At 40.9% G+C, this 17795-nt stretch overlaps 1 protein-coding gene across 1 annotated transcript in view; it reads left to right on the top strand.

The window, feature by feature from the left end:
- The first annotated feature begins 5005 nt into the window (after positions 1-5005).
- Positions 5006-17795, top strand: part of ST7 (suppression of tumorigenicity 7) — a 241790-nt gene continuing 229000 nt past the window's right edge. The window contains exon 1 of the mRNA XM_059397510.1: positions 5006-5261. Within this exon, the coding sequence (XP_059253493.1) occupies positions 5111-5261 (151 nt within the window). The 5' untranslated portion in view covers positions 5006-5110. The remainder of the gene's footprint in view (positions 5262-17795) is intronic.

Genomic DNA, 17795 nt, shown 5'->3' with positions numbered 1-17795 from the left:
ATGAATGAAATCACTAACTATGTTTTGCTCTGCAGGTTTATTTCACTTAGTATAACGCCCTCTGGGTACATCCATGTTGTTGCAAATGGCAAGATTTCATTCCTTTTTTATAGCTGAATAATATCCATTGTGTGCTCGCGCAAGCACACACACACACCGCATCTTTTTAATCCATTCACGTGCTTATGGGTCCTTAAGTTGCTTCCATGGACTCTTAGCTTGGCTACTATAAATAATGCTGCAATGAACATACAGGGACATGTATATCTTTGGATTGGTGTTTTCATTTTCTTCAAATAAATACCCAGAAGTGGAATTGTTAGATCAAGAACAGTTATTTCTTTCTTTCTTTTTTTTTTTTTTTTAAGGTTTTATTTATTTATTTGACAGAGAGAGACACAGCGAAAGAGGGAACATAAGCAGGGTGAGTGGGAGAGGGAGAAGTAGGCTTCCCTCCGAGCAGGGAGCCTGACACGGGGCTCGATCTCAGGACGCCAAGATCATGACCTGAGCCAAAAGCAGACACTTAACGACTGAACAACCCAGGCGCCCCGAGAGCAGTTATTTCTTGCATTTAAGTCTCAGATGAACTCTGAAAATCACTTACAAAATTAGGTTCTTAAACTTATGACAACATCTAAAACTAAAGACTATGACAGCCAATATATACATATACACTCCCAAACACCACTTACAAAAGAAACACTACAGAAGAAATTTTAAAGAACTTTTTTTTAAACATTTTTTTTAAAGATTTTATTTATTTATTTGACAGAGATTACAAGTAGACAGAGAAGCAGGCAGAGACAGAGGAAGGGAAGCAGGCTCTGCTGAGCAGAGAGCCTGATGCAGGGCTCAATCCCAACATGGGATTGTGGGATCATGACCTGAGCCAAAGGCAGAAGCTTTAACCCACTAAGACACCCAGGCACCCCAAAATTTTAAAGAACTTTGAAAGGTCTTCCCTAATATCTTGTTTTCTTATTTAGTTCAAGTATTTTACCAGACTAAGATATACATTTTAACCAAACATATAAACAAATTAATGAGGAATTTAGGAATATACTGCTTTTACATAATCCCCATAAATTAATGGTGATTTAACTCCTATTATACAACCCACAAGTAGTTACACCTCATGAAGCAAACTTTTAAGATAAGCTCATCAAATGATGGAAGACCAAATCTTAAGTTTTACCCCGAATTAAATGTCTGATTTATATTCTTTATAAAGTATAAGATTTGGAATTTCTTTTCATTGAATTGATTTTAATTCCTTTATACAAATTCAGTAAGTATTTACTGAGCATGGACCATGTGCCAAGCACAGCACTATTTGTATTAGGAGGTAAAGAGGACTAAAATAAACAACAATAACATATTAGCTAACATTAAAGACTTCAATTAACAGAGAGGAAAGATATTGACTAGGCCTCGTGCTAAGCATTTTCAGTAGACATCTCATCGAATCTTCCCAACAACCCCTTGTAATCGGTACAAGTGTAACCCATTGAGCAGGTGAAAAAACTGGCTCAGGAAAACTCAGTTGTAAAGAGTACCCAGGTAGTGAATAGCAGGATCAAGAATATAGTCCATCGGGGTGCCTGGGTGGCTCAGTCAGTGGGTTAAACCTCTGCCTTCAGCTCAGGTCATGATCCCAGAGTCCTGGGATAGAGCCCCACATCAGGCTCTCTGCTCAGCAGGGAGCCTGCTTTCCCCTCCTCTCCTCCTGCCTCTCTGCCTACTTGTGATCTCTCTCTGTCAAATAAATAAAACCTTAAAAAAAAAAAAAAAAAGAATAGAGCCCATCATCATCTGGCTCCAATCCTATGCTCTAACAGCCTAGGTGCTTCCTGGTGCAGCATCTCAGGAAAGAGACTGAACTCTGGGATGCAGGAGGGAGCTGGTGTCACAAAGGAGGTGATTTTTTTTTTTTTTTTTTTTAAGATTTTATTTGACAGAGAAAGAAAGAGGGAGAGAGCACAAGTGGTGGGTGGGGGGAGCAGCAGGCAGAGGGCAGGGAAAAGTAGGCTCCTGGCTGAGCAGGAAGACTGACATGTGGCTGGATCCCAGAACCCTGGGATCAGGAGCTGAGCTGAAGGCAGACACATAACCAACTGAGCCACCCAGGTGCCCCAAAGGAGGTGATATTTTAAGTGCATCTCTAAATAAGCGTTTTTCAGGCAATTGTGCCAGAGAAAGTTGGAGGGAAGTATATCACAGAAAAGTATACTATAGGCAGGTCCTGTGGAGCAGGTAGAAAGTCATGGATGAGGATAGCATATTCGCCAAAATGCTGGTGGTATGAAGAGTGCCTAGGGGGGCGTCTGGGTGGCTCAGTGAGTTAAGCCTCTCATGATCTCATGATCTCAGGGGCTTGGGATCAAGCCCCGCATCTGGCTCTCTGTTCAGTGGGGAGCCTGCTTCTCCTTCTCTCTTTGCCTGCCTCTCTGATTTCTCTGTTAAATAAATAAATAAAATCTTAAAAAAAAAAAAAAAAAAGAGTGCCTAGGATGGGAGATGGGGCTGTGTAAGTCGGTAGGACTGCCTTGAGTGCCATCTAGATTTTATCCTTTGGGGTGGTGTAGGAGTGGAGTAGATAGGGTCTTGAAGGATTTTTAAGCAGGAAAGGAGTTAGAAGATTTGTACTTTGGAAGGTAAGTCTGGCAGAGAAGTATGGAAGAAGGTGCTTTGAGCAGGGATGAGGGATGGTGGTGCTGGTGCTGGTGGTGGAGGAACTGGAGGTAGGGAGCCCACACCTTGTTCTCTGTGAGACATAACGAGGTTATGAGAAACTAAAGGCTATTGCAGGAGAATAGAGAGAAGTGACAGATCTGAGACAGGACCTTGAAGTTTTGATGCCCAATTGAATGTGGAGAGGAAAGGAGGTGAGTGAGAGGGACTCCCATCCCCGCTGGATGGGATAATGGTTAGATTTCTGAATGAGGGAGCTAGAAGTGTAGTGCTCATTCCCAGGACTCTAGGAGGAGGAGCAGTGGACGTGAGTTTTGGGTGTGATAAGCTTGGGGCAACTGTGGGCCATTTCACTGGGAAATGGTCAAGAGGAGGCTAGACCCATCTTGTCACTATTTCATGAGTGGTTCCACTCAAGAGCCGACCTTTACCTTTTATCATTATCCTGCCTATCCTATCAGTCACCAAGGCCTGTCAATTTTACCTTCTTAAATATTTCTTTCCTCCCTGCTTACATAGATCTCTAAATTGGTCATTTGGATTCATGTGTGCAGTGCCAAATAACAGTAAACTTTACCTTTGTGTTTCTATAAGGCCCTTCAAAATCAGACCTTCTTTGGCTTTATCTCTCTTGACACCATCCCACGGAGAGCCTGCCCTCCAGCCACACTGAAGCAGCCACACTTGCCAAAAGATCATGATTTCTCACTTCTGTGTCCAAGAACAAAGACCTGTCTCCAACTCCAACCAGCCCCCCTACCCCCTGGTTGCACACCAGCGGGAGACAATAATGAATAAGACGGTGCTGACCCTCCAAGAGCGCCTAGTGGATGATCAGAAAATTGTGGCTCTTCTGATTTATATTTATGTCCCTTCTTCAAGGTTCACTGACAGCAAAAAGCTAGGCTCCAGGATGTTCATTCAACTAAAGTGGGCAGTTTTACTGCAAAGAATCCGGTGGGGTTTTTTTTTGTTTGTTTGTTTGCTTTGTTTTGTTTTTGTTTTGTTTTGTTTTAGATTTATTTATTTGACACAGAGAGAGATCACAAGTAGGTGGAGAGAGCAGCAGGCAGAGAGAGAGAGGGAAGCAGGCTCCCTGCTGAGCAGAGATTCCCAACTCGGGCTTGATCCATGACCCTGGGATCATGACCTGAGCTGAAGGCAGAGACTTAACCCACTGAGCCACCCAGGCACCCCTCTGGTGGTTATTTAATCATAACATAAAATAGATGGTTCGTGCTGTTTAATTCTACTGGAATTAGTGAAAATGTGAGAGGAGTTCTATTATGCATGCCGTAAATATGTCCATGTAAAAAGTTAAAGGAGCTTGTTTTATTATGTTACAAGTAAGCAGATCTAAATTCATAATAAAATATTCTGCTGAATCTCAGAATTCTAAAAAATGTCTTGGCTGTAGATAGGATAACCTGCAATTACACTATATAGATAGTGAAATTATTTGTGGCCAGAAACAGACTTTCAACTTTCACTTGGTAAAGGCAACAAAAACACTTGTAATAATCTTGCTTAAAGTAGCCCATTCAGATTAAGCCAAAATTATCCCAGAGATTTAATATTAAAAATAGGCTGAGAGTTGTTTGAACTGTGATCACCTCCAAAAATGAGGGGATAAACATTCTTCTTGCTACATTTTTTTTTTTTGGAAAATCCCTGTGCTGCTCTGAGGAAGACAAAACAAAGGTAAACAGCATGTGCAACCGAAATCTTGCTCAGCAGAGTGATTTATTTTCTGGCCTACTAACCAGTGACAGGAGCACATCTATCTTGTCCCAGTTGCCCTGGGTTTATGCATCCCTTTGAGCCGGAATTCTCAAAGCAAGGAGTGGAGTGTAGAGTTTGAGACCTTTATAGATGGATGTGTGGCATCCATCACACTGCAACTGAATTTTGGCTTGAAATTTAAGGTACACTATTCAATCGCTTTGTGCCTCGGTTTCCCTGTCTACACAATGGGGATTGTTGGAAGGGGTTAAATGTGATCATACAGAGCTTGGAACTGTGCCTGGCAAAGAGTAAACCCTCAACATATGTGAGTTATCATTACACGTCAAGAGTTCCCTTCAGCGACCCAGTCGGCTTGTCTTTCTAAATATTAGCACAATAAATATAAATGGCATCAGAACGTGAGGGGGCAGAGGCCACGTGATCCCTCCACGAAAGCCACATGTAGGGGCCTCCAGAGAGTTAGCAATAAGCCGGGAAAAGGAAAGGTAGGCGCGTCCGTGGCCCGCGCGATTTCCCGCCGCGCCCGCGTCCCGGGCGGCGGGCGGGCTCCGGGGGCGCCCGGGCCTCGGCGGCGGCGGCGGCGGCGGCGGCGGCGCGAGCGGCGCCTCTGGGCCGGTGAATCATCCCGGCAGACACCGAGAGCCGCGGCAGCAGAGAGCAGCGCTGAAAAATGGCTGAAGCGGGCACGGGCTTTCTGGAGCAGCTCAAGTCCTGCATAGTTTGGTCTTGGACTTATCTCTGGACCGTGTGGTTCTTCATCGTGCTCTTCCTGGTCTACATCCTGCGGGTGCCCTTGAAAATCAACGACAACTTGAGCACAGGTAAGGCCGGGGCCGCGGGGCCCGCGGCGCTCGCCCCTCCCCCGCCCCGGAAAGTTAGTGCAACTCGCGCGGGGCCGCGGCTGGCGGGGGCGGGAGGCCGGGCGCGCGCTCGGGGACGCGCCAGGGCTCGCGCACTGGACGCCCGCGGCCACCCGCCGAGGACGCGGCGCCTCAGGTGGCTGGGGCCGGGCTGCGGGGTCCGCGGGCCGCGTGGGGGCGGCCGGCGGCCTTCCCGGCCCCGCCGCCCCGAGACCCTGCGGAGGTGGAGCCGCGCTGTGCACACGCCGCGAGGCGGGCCCGGCAGGCGGCTACGGCACCGCGGCCCGATGGGGCCGCCCTGCCGGGGGCCGGGCGCCGGGCGAAGAAGGGCAGGCGTCGGGAGCGAGGGAGTTCTGGCCGACTCCCCCTCGGGTGTGGGAGCGCGGACCCCGAGGTTTTCCTCAGATTAGACCGTGCCCTTCCTCACACCCTGTGGGCCGGGGCTTCCATCCTAAGTGCAGTCGGACCAGGCGTCTCTCCCCAGCTGGCGGCACTCGGCCGGCTGAGGGCGCCTCCGAGTCAGGGCTGCCCCGGGCTGCCCGGCGCTGAAGCCCTTCAGCCGGGGCCGAGTCCGACTCGGCCGAGTCCGACTGCCCCGGCGGCGGCGCCTCGGGGGCGCGTATCTGAGCCCCTCGCGGCTGCGAGGGGAACGGCGTCGCTCGGATTTCCATGGGCCGAGGGCCACCTTGTTAGGGGTACGGATGACGTGTCGGGTGACCAAACGGAATGTCAGAGGGACAAAAGGAGAGACGGGAAATCGAATTCGTGATGGTTTTCAAGGATCTCTACGCTTCCCTCCACCCTCTCCCCGCCCGCAGCAGGCTCTGGTAACTAGCCCCGTCCGGTGTCTTTGAGAAAGCTCCGCAGGCTACGAAGGCAGCCCCGCATGTCTCCTCCTCACGGTCCTAAGTGCAGAAGGTAATGAGCCCAGGACCTTAATAAACTGGCAGCTGGCCGACCGAGTCCTTAAAAACAGCCACGAAGAAAATCCACACCAGCCGTAACACTCCAGAGACCATTGAGAAACACAAAGTAGATTTTGAAAAAGGGTTTACAGTTCTTCTTTGAAGTCTGGAAGTAGTTGTGGGACTCAAGTCAGACAGTTTTTTTTTTTTTTTTTAAATTTGTAATTTTTAAGTTTCACAATACTTTCGAGGAAAATCCTTACAGTCCCGAATAGGTGTGCAATGTATATACTCCATCGGGCGTGTGATTTACATAGTCTGGGAGTCCAGGTTTGGTAACGCGTGGTCCTGTGTGGTGGTAACTGCACTAAAATAATTTTTTAGAACTCTTGAGGTAATACGCTCATTTTGTTAGATACTAGTGCCTTTAAATTCTAAACTTTGGGTATCTTGATTACTCTTAACTTGAACTCCTGTTCATATTTACATTTGTTTCTTAGTGTCCCTGGGAGACAGGATTCTGCACCCTAGAATCCTGCCATTTTAAAAGGTGTTGCTCAGCCCTTAGATTTAGTCATCTCAAAGACCATGGCTTTCTGGCTGTTTTTCTTTGAGAGTGGCTGATTTTCACGTACTGTCTTCCTTGGTTTAGGCAAATATATCTCCAAGATACCTCTAGTCCCAAAGCCCTGTGATTTTAAGAAGTTATTTGAATATTTGTGGTAAGGGAATCCTATAGTTTATTGATAAGCAGGTTTGATTTTTTTTCTCCCTGAAAATTTAATGTAGGATTTTAAAAAATGGGAATGTTTCTCATTTAATACACATTCAAAATTTCTATTTTGGAATACACACTTGCATACAACATTTTTAAAAAGTGGGTTAAATAATCATCCGTGTGTGTATATGTGTTCATGTGCCCATGAGTGGTCTGTGCTGAACAAGCAAGAAGCAGAAGACCTACTGGGAAACCATGTAGTTTTTAAGGAAGAAAATACTGTAGTTGGATGTTCTCCCTACAGCTTTAAATCTGGCATATCTTATAAATCCTTTTGTTAATTAGTATAGGATTGTTGCTTATTTGGGCTTATAAGAAGTAGAAAATACGAAGATGTACAAACCATCAGGGCTGGATGTCATCAGGTATAGTATGGAGGGGGTCTGAGGCTGTTTGTGCTAGTGAGTCTGGGCTTCTGTTTTCAGTGTGGTTTTATGCACATTTTAGTCATAAAGGAAGGTAAAAGGAGAAGCGTAGAGACAACTACCTCTTTGCTATTTTTTGTAGTAGTTCCTTACCATTCACTGGATGAGTGAATTTCCAAGTTGTGGTATATCCAGTGAGTTGGGATAGGAACAGTGAAATTGATCAAACATATTAGTGGGCATGTGCCTTACTTAAATTTTCAGCTTTAGATTGAGGTTGGAAACTGACATGAAACCTTTAATTCTGTGATGGGTCATATGCATGTAATCCATGGTGTTCTAGTTCGTGAACACATAAAAGGACAATTTTCTAATTAATGTCAGCTTTAAGTTTAGGATATATCCCAGACATTTTAGTTGCCCTTACCTATTTTTGGAGACACTTCTCTCAGCCATTAATGAAGCAATGTAAATGATACTTTTTTTCCTAGGCCCTCAGTTACTGTACATGTGCAGTGGTAGTTTTATATTCTTTAAGATTCTCTTTAGCTCTAGGATTCTGTTTCAGTGTCTTGGTATACATTTCATTGAGTGCAGAGTATAGAAATAAGCAAATAGGTGGGCTTAATATATGTGAATATATATACTTAGTGAATATTTTTTTTTTCTAGTTTGTACTCGAATTCCTTTGAATACAACTTCAGATACAATGTGACTTCTGCCAGTGGCTTTCCTTCTCACTGAAAATAAAATCCAGATCTGTTCCCCTGGCTTACACAGTTTGATGATTTGATCCATTCCTACTTCTCCAATCTGAACTTCTACCATTCTTTCTTGAGGTTATTATCTTGCAAGACATTTTGTGATTCTTTATTATTCTTAAAGATTTATTTATTTGAGACAGAGGGAGGGCACAGATGGGCACAGGCTGAGGGGGTGGGCAGGGCATGGAGCCCCATGTGGCTCATCTGGCTCAACTCACAACCCTGAGGTCATGACCTGTGCGGAAATCAAGTGTTGGATGCCCAACCGACTGAGCCACTGAGGTACCCTCTTCTTTCTTATTCTTAAATATACCTCGCTTGTTCCTGCCTTGCAGCTTTACTAGCTGTGTGCTCCACCCAGAATGTTTTCCTATTTGATTTTTGCACAGTAGTCTTACTAGTCACATCTCTGCTTAAATTTGCTTCTTTTGAGAGGTTTTCGCTGATGACCCAATCTAAAATGACTATCCAGTTACTGTAATATCACCAGATTTGAATTCTCTGCACAGCATTTAGCACTGTTTGATGTAGTTCTTACTTGTTTGTTTATTGATGCATTGTCATAGTTGTACCCCATGTACTGTAAGCTCCATGGGAGTAGGGGTCTTGTTTTGTCTTACTGTATATTTCCAGGATCTTGAACAGTGACTGTTTGGGCCTAGTGCTTAGTATATATTTGCTGTATGAATGAAAAACTATCTCAGTTGGTTGTGGTGACTCAGCAGTAACACTCTTCTTTAGGAAATGATTTTGGAATCTATCATTTCTTATGAGATTGCGAATTGTGTTCACTGACTCTAAGTTATAAAGACTACCCTGAAATGTTTACTGCTGTCCCAAAATATTTACATGTTTTGATCCTTTCTTTAGGGGTAGAATATAAGGAAGGTTAGCCTTCTGGTTCATATTGTAAAGTATATGTAATATAAAGGATGTTAAGAGTAAAAAATTAATTACATTTTTGTGTAGTATAACCTGGAACTTCAAACATAGGATTTACTGAGTTAGGTACCTCATATCACCTGTAAGAAACACCAGCTATGATGAGTGAAAGGAGCATTGAATTTAAAAGATTTGAGTTTAAATCCCGGTTTGCCATCTGCTAGGTAGTGTTGGACAAATTACTTTGGAAGACTTTTTTCTCATTTATAAGATGAGGACAGTAATCTTCATTTCTTAGATTTATTTTGAACTTCAAATGAAATAACCTTTAGCACTGAACCCTGAGCATTGCTTATTAATAATATTAGCAACCATATACTATATACCTAGTTGTCTTGTCCATTTCACTGACTCTGAACTGTGTTCATTTATTAGTTAATTCATTCATCCACTGGTTTTTTTAATTCATTCATTTGGGGAAGAGAGGCAGGTACCTGGAGATTGAAGTTGTATTATTCTTGTCAATTATGATTTGGACCTACAATCTCATGTCAGGTATATTCCTTCCAGTTTCCTCACTTGTTTTCTGTGCTGAAAAATTATCATTCTCTGATACATTGTCTTGTTTGCTAATGCTTCCTGGTATATTTTGCTCCCTATGAACAAGAGCCGTGCATGGTGCAGTCACATCTTAAAAATAGGATTGAATGTAAATCTGTTAATTCGACGTAGGAAGGGATGAGGAATCAACGCTTAATTGAGTTCTTACATGAGCCTAGCACTGCACTGCTTGCTGTGTCACTCTGGGCTTGTCCACGGAAGTCTGTGTAAACAGCTACATAAACAGCTACATGGCTCATACTCTCTTTGTACATGTAGAATAAAAACTGTCAAGATAAAATGACTGTAGTTACTATACTAGTTGTCCAATTAAAGGAAAAAGTACAGGTGAATACATTTAAGAATGTATTTTGATGGGAGAACAGCCTAATTTATGAGTGAAGATGAGAACTGGGTAGAGACCTTTGGATGGGTCTGTTCCCTTAGAATACTCAGAAGAGCTTGAGAGCAAGGGTTATGATATTTTTTTTAACTTTGTATTTCCATCATTTGCTTATCACTTAGTGATGATACATGAAAAGGTAAATGAGTGAATATTTTTAAAGCTTTCCAAGATTAATGACACCAGTGGTACTTTTCTTATTTCACTTCACCACCTAAGGTTTTTCCTTCCCTTGGTTCAGAGGGCTATTGCTAATACTTACCATTCAAGGCTGGACTTATTTGGCTCATAACCAAAACTCAGAGAGAGGATTTTTCTAAGGTAACTGGGGCAAAAGCTTGAAGACAAGGGAGGAAAAAGAGTGTTCTTGTGATTCAGAGGAGGTGTTTGTCCAAGGTGAAGTAATGGAAAAATTCAGAACTGGAAAACACTAAGGGGGAAAAGAGACAGCGAGGTGTAAATGTGACTAGTCAGTTGGGTCAAAACGATCAATGATTATCTAAATGTGGGGCTGCAGTGGGATTGACAGAAAGTGTGGAACTGGACAAATAAGACTATATGAGGCACAACTTTGGGCATTCTCTGAATATTGCTATGGTTGACATCAGTTGCCTTTGACTTACCAGCCTGGTGATAGAATTGGTTCCTTGACTGGAATGCAACTTCGTATGAGATAGTAAATTGAATGAGAAAGTGCTTTGTAGACTATAAACTGCCATTTAAATCCAAGGCATTACATAGGTTGTTTCTCCAGAAGTTTATATTCTATAGACTTTCACAATGACATGGCATGTTAAAATATATAATGGGATCTCATTTATCCTGGAGAATCTTTCTTAAGAATATCTAAGAGTTTGACTAAACAGAGTAATGACTTACTGGTTTGATTTTTTTTTTTTTTTTTTTTGAGTAGGGGCTTCTTCAACCCAGGGCTTGAACTCACACACAATCCTGAGATCAAGCCCCAAGCTGAGAACAGAGAATCAGACACTCAACTGAATGAGCTACTCAGGCACCCTTTATTGGATTGTTTTTAACCACATAGTAGTGAATGTCTGTTTGTTGTAAATATGAAACAAAATCTTCTGGCATGCTTATTGTGTTTGAGATGTCATTGTAAAGATATCTATAACAGGTTTTTATTTTCCCAGAAGAGAGAGAATACATAATGAAATTCATTTTTGGTGTTACAGTGGAGCAGGGCAGTTGCTCATGTGTTACTGTTACCAGTCCTTCAAATATAGCAGGCATTCTTGCACTACCTACTGTGCTAAAATAGGAAACTGACAGGCTCAGTTAGCTCCAATAGTATTTCATAGTAGCTGAAGCTGTGGCCATAGGAATCACTGTTTAATTCCAGTTACTAAATCACTCAGCAAAATAAGGCAACGTTTATCTGAGAGAGGATTTTTTTTCCTCTCTGAATTTTAGGAAACTGAAAGTATGCTAGCTATAAGCATACTTTGTGGAGAACCCTAATTTTGTTTCTTAAATTTTTTTTCAAGGTTTTATTTATTTGTCAGAGAGAGAGGGTGAGAGGGCAGGGTGTACAAACTGAGGGAAAGGCAGGGAGGGAGGAGCAGGCTCCCAGCTGAGCAGGGAGCCTGATATAGGACTGGAACCCAGGACCCTGTGATTGTCACCTGAACTGAAGGCAGGTACTTAACCGACTGAGCCACCCAGGTGCCCCTGTTTCTTAACTTTACTTGCAAATCTAATAAAGGATCTTGGTTAAGGTCAGTCTTTTTGAAAATTTGAACAAGTCTGTAGAGGACTTTGAAGAAATCTCTGAGGTTACTCACTGAGAAGGACTGTTTGTTTTGTTTTGTTGAAAAAAAGCTTAACAATTTAAAACAACACAAATAGTTGAAACACTCTGAGGCACAAAAGTCTTAAAAAAGGAAGTGGCTCTTCAGGCAGTTTGGATCTGTATTTATGTATGATCTACATTTAGAGGATTTTTTTGTTTGTTTTGTTACAAAGTCAATTGTAATACCAATATAAAGTGTTTGATTAGTACTAGGTAATAGTAGAATGCTTTCAGTCCTCTCTGGTAAGCTTTTCCAGTTTCTTTCTTTTGGGAATGAGAGAATGAAATTTACCTTTTTTGCCAAATTGATCTTTTTCATTTATTTGCTATGTACTATTTATCAAGTATTAATAATAGAATTAATAAAATAATGCTCTTAGGTGTGCATGTGTTACACTCACTTGACTCAACTGGTGTCCTTTCTGGGATATACATTCATATTCCTCTAGTGTCCCATAATCAGAACTGGTGTGATCTGGTTTTGTACTTTTCCCTCCAGCTTTGATGGAGAGGGAGGGGAATTCGTATCCTCTATCACTGATACCTTTTATTTAAAACAAAACAAAACAAAATAAGTAATACTTTTCTCAGTTCAGGCTTAGAGTATTTGACATTATGGTTTAGAGAGACAAGTTTTTCTTAAGTTTATTTGGCTCTTTTAACAAAGAGAATGTTTTAAATTGCACCCTTACATTTGTGAGATGAAGTGTGAGATGCTGAGTTATAATTTTTAAAGATTAGAAAGTTTATTCTCAATTTTTTTCTCTTAACTGAAAGTTGTATATGTGTTATTATCATTCAGTAAAAGTTTGAAAATCTAATATAAAAAAATCTAATGGTAAATCTAATCTGTTAGAGAAAGTCACTATCCTAAGAATAAACTTTTTTTTCTGTACATTATTTGAACAGTCATTCTCAGAGGGAAAGTACAGAAGCAATAACAATTAAGTTTGAACAAAGATATGCAGACATTAAGAAGTATCCCTAAAAATGTTTGATTTTACAAACAGTTTTGTTTTGTTTTTGCTTACCTATAGAAAACAATGTAATAATTTCTGATAGATTTTAAAGGACAGTCAAAGGACCTATAATTCTTAAAAAACAAGCATTTTTAGGGGCGCCTGGGTGGCTCAGTTGTTAAGCATCTGCCTTTGGCTCAGGTCATCATTCCAGGATCCTGTGATAGAGCCCTACATCTGGCGCTCTGCTCAGCGGGAAGCCTGCTTCTCCCTCTCCCACTCCCCCTGCTTGTGTTCCCTCTCTTGCTGTGTCTTTCTCTGTCAAGTAAATAAATAAAATCTCTAAAAAAAAAGAGCATTTTAAGTTTTAACTGTGAGAATATATGGGACTGAGAAAGCAAGTAAGATACTTAGAAAAGATAAGAGCATTTACTATACAAATGGGAGGGAATCTAAATTCAAAGCTTGCATCAAAGCTGTCTAGCTGTGAAGAGAGAACCGAGATTTATTATTGCTCAGTCCAAAGGGAAAACTTAAATGATATTAGTTAAGTGTAGTGATTAGCAGACTGGGACTAGCCGGGGAAACAGATTTGTGTAACAGTGGGCACAGGTAAAGATTTTTCCCTAATGTGTCTTGAACATTATGGCTACCCATTGTTTCATGTCTAACTTATTGCTCTTTAGGAATAAACATGACTTAGAATATAAAGCCCTTTTTAATATATCTTCTATTTAGAATACTTGCAAAAACTAAAGGAGATATAAAAATATTTAGACATTAAGACAGTATTTTATTCATGGATTACACTCTGTTGCAGTCATTTATTATCTCAGTAAAACATTCTATTTCATTAAAGATATGCTATTGATATGTGAATACTGTTAATACTTAGCTTTATAGGAATCTCACTGACTAGCCAACCAGAAGATTGAAAAGTGGGGTGGGTGTGGAGGAATGGAAATATGACCAGGATGTGGGCCCTGTCTTCAAGATCCTTGGTGCAGAGAGGGAAAGAGAAACAGGCATACAAGCAACTCTCATCCAAAGTAAAATGTGTAGAGCAAAAAGGAGCAAACAAAAACTGAATATAAAGGATGAGAAAACTTGGAATTCATGTTGGTATTACTGAGCTGGACCTTGCTCTAGGAACCCCTATGCTAATGGAGCTGCATTAACAAGGAATATCTTACCACGTGGTGCCTTCAGAACACTACAAGTATGGCTGAGGGGGGATGACAAAGGGAAATAGAGAATCCATTGGGGTTAAACTGGAGTTCATTGTGAGGAATTAAAGTGGAAAAAGTTCTGATTACGATGTATTTTACCCATATAGAAAAGGATTGGAAATAATATAATAGGGTGACCCACAGCTCATATTTAAACATTATTTATGTCAGTATTTTGCCATAAGTATTCATATTGCTTTTTGTTTCTCTTTTTACTATAAATTTTATAAACTATATTTTGTAGAACACTTTTAGATTTATAATAAAAATTACGATGTTAGTATAGAGAGTTCCCATATGCCTCACATGCAATTTCTCCTATTACTAATATCTTACATTGGTATGGTCCATTTGTAACAATTAATGAATAATATTGATATATTATTATTAATCAAAGTCCATAGTTTATTCAGATTTCCCTAGTTTTTACTGATTGTCCTTTTATGGTCCAGGATTCCATCCAAGATACCATACTACAATTAGTAGTCATGTCTCTTTAGACTCCTCTTGGCTATGGCAGTTTTTCATACTTTTTTTTGTATTCAGTGACCTTGACAATTTTGAGGAGTACTGGTTAGGTAATTTATAGACTGTTGGGATTTGTTTGATATTTTTCTCATGATCTTTCTATGATTATGGGTTTTGGGGAGGAAAACCACATAGGTAAATTGCCATGTTTATCACATATCAAGGGTACATACTATCAGTTTGACTTATCACTGTTGATGTTGACCTTGGTCACCTGGCTGAGGCAGTGTTAAGTTTGATACTGTAAAGTGCCTTCCTCAATATGTAGTCTTAGAATCAAAATCACTTGCATAGGCCATAAAAGAGTGAAGAGTTTTGCTCCCCCTTGTAGAAATGAACAAGGATCACCCAAATGAGAACAAGTAAAGGCTGTTTATTCAGTGCTTGCTATAGCCACCATCACTTGCTTTTGGCAGGGTCTCAAAGGCAAGCAGAGAAGTAGGAAAGCTCTGCAGTAGAAAAAGGAAAGGCTGCCAGTAGGCCCTGATTGGAGACTGCTAGCACAGAGAAGCCGAAGGGGGCTAACTAGAAGCAGAACGTCGTACATATTGGGTTTGGGAGGACATATTTGGCTTTTTTAGTTTGATCCTAAATTAGAAGTGGGGACAAAAATTAGAGAAACTATCACTTATTGGTCAAGTCCTGACTCTTTGGCTGAAGAGTACAGAAGTTGTGGTTTGGCTTTCAGGACTGGTGTTGCGGCTTCTGGATCAGAGTTCCATTTTTATATGTGGTCTGGTCACTGCCTGTTTGTATATTCAATCTTTCACCCACCTTGAGGGCAGAGTATTTACATCCGTAGTTGAAATTGTTCTCATTGGAGATTTGTCTGTTCTTATTCATTTATTTAATCAGTATGGACTCATGGATATTTATTTTATACTTTGGGTTATAATCCCATACTGTTTTATATCTTTTATTGCTCATATCATTGTAGTTTTGGCCACTGGAAGCTCTTTCAGATGACTCCTGTGTCCCTTTGACATACCCCTGTCATTATGGGATTTTTTTTTTTTTAAGCACTTTTCTTTATAGTGCTACAAGGTGCTCCTGGCTCATCTTGTATATTTCTTGTCCCATCTTTCTTTTTAAAAAATAAACTCTTATCAATACAGGGAAAACTGCACCACATCCCTTTCTATTCCTTCCCTCTCAATTGGAACCACTTTCCTGAAGTTGGCATTATTTCCTTTTATTTAATGTATTCATAAACAATATATAGTAATTTTTGTGAGTTTAAAGTATTTATACAAATAAAGTAGTATAATATTTGTTTAATAGATTACACAAATAAGGTAATAAGAAGGGGATTGTACATACTTTCAGTAACTTGTTCTGTTATGTGACATAATGCTTGTGAAATTCTTACATGTTGTAGCTGTAGTTTGCTTGTTTAATTAATTAGTTAATTAATTAATTTAGTACCCGATGTGGAGTCCAGTGTGGGTCTTGAACTCATCACCCTGAGATCAAGACCTGAGCTGAGATCAAGAAGCTTAACTGACTGGGCCAGGTGCTCCTGTAGTTAATTTATTTTAACTGTATAGCATTCCATTGTATGAATGTACCATGACATACACATTATATTACAAATAGTGAATGCTGCATGGACCTCTTTGCACTTGTGTCTGATTTCCCTAGAGAAGGGATTATCAATAGTAATGTAACCGGGTAGGGAAAGTTTGGAAATTTGTGGGGGACCTTTTTAGTTATCACAATGATTGCCATTATAGTAATGCTTGATGACCTGCAATGGGTGTGTTTGCTTGTATTCCACATAATTTTTAAATATCTCCCATAAATATTCATATAGACAAAAAAATCTGTTTATCTGACTTGAGTGTTCATTCTGCATGTAATCCTAAAATATTTTTGAAATAGTTATATGCTCTTTTTAAGAATTCAGACTACGGTGTAAATTGACAAAGGATTTTACTTTGTTCAGAACTTCACCAAGAACTGTTTACCATTTTGAAAACTTATGACTGCAATAGCACTACAGTTTGTAGTGTCTGAGTCACTAATATGGCACACTTGTATCAGCCTGCATTGGTAGGTTTTGCGTTCCTGGCAAAACCAGGATGCTTTTGTAGTACAAGTGATGCTTTTGTAGTACAAGTATCTGTCTATTTCATTAAGACTCCTACAAAAGTCTTGAAAACTTTGCATTCTGAATACAATTAAACTATTTTAAAGAGGGTTGGGCTTGGGGTGAGGCAAGTGAGGTGCCTAGGTGCAGAATTAAAGGAGATATTCACTGTCAGAGTCCTGGAAGCGCAGCTCCAGCACTTGCACAACTTTGCTCCTCAAATTGCACACCCAAATCAGTGTGATTTGTAGAACTTTTGTGGCTCAGTTTTGGTTAATCATTCTTCCCATCTCTGCCATGCTCCTTTGTACCATTGTCTTCACATTGCTGCTAAGACAGGGCCGACATGCCTGCTTGGCGTGGTCTGACAGAGGTGATTTTAATCTGGAGTGCAGCTGACTAGAGCACCAAACCCTGAGTGTTAGTGGGGTTTTAATCTTGAAGGCATAGTTTTGGTAGATGGGTGGGCGATTCCAGGATTCTTTTTGATAAGCTAGTGGCTGGCAACTTGCTACATTCTTCAGTTTCAATTAATTTTATCCTATCAGGTAAGCAGGGAAAGGTGCCAAGAGCTTATCTGAGTCATTCCTGTCTCCTTCTGGCCAGCCTCAGATTCTTTGGTAAAGCAGGTAAACTAACTGGCCATTGGCAGTCTTCAAAGAGAGAAACAATAGGTCAGGAATGCTGGGCCAGTATATGTGGAACAATGTGTCCTTTGCCGGGGAAGGGAGAGGCTGCTTCCTGATCTACAGTGTAAGCTTTTCTGATGTCTTCAGAACTCCTTTTCCCTGGAGACACCAGCTTCCACAGAATGAATGAGGATGAATCCCATTTCCGATGTCTTAGAATCCATCATCTTGAAAAGCAACAGAGGAGACCTAAAGTTGAATGGTCCAGTGGATCCTAGAAAAGGCTGTTGACTAGAACTTTGTGTGAGGATTTTTGAGTGGGGGAAATGAAATGCTTTGATATATGTCATGGAGATAATTATTGCTGGCAAAGATAAGCGCACTATGCCAGCAGGAAACAGGTCATACACTCAAATTGTTTATTGAGAAGAATTTAATAAAGGGACTAATTATGAAGATGTGGGCAGGATAATAATAAAGGATATTTTATTAGTAATAAAAGATAGTGTAATACCCTGGTGCTAGAAGCAGCAGGGAGCCATAACCATGTGTAG

Source organism: Mustela nigripes, chromosome 4, assembly GCF_022355385.1.
Source record: "Mustela nigripes isolate SB6536 chromosome 4, MUSNIG.SB6536, whole genome shotgun sequence".
In the NCBI taxonomy this organism is placed as follows: Eukaryota; Metazoa; Chordata; class Mammalia; order Carnivora; family Mustelidae; genus Mustela; species Mustela nigripes.
The sequence above is the reverse complement of the archived record's forward strand: the minus strand, read 5'-3'. Positions and strand labels throughout refer to the sequence as shown.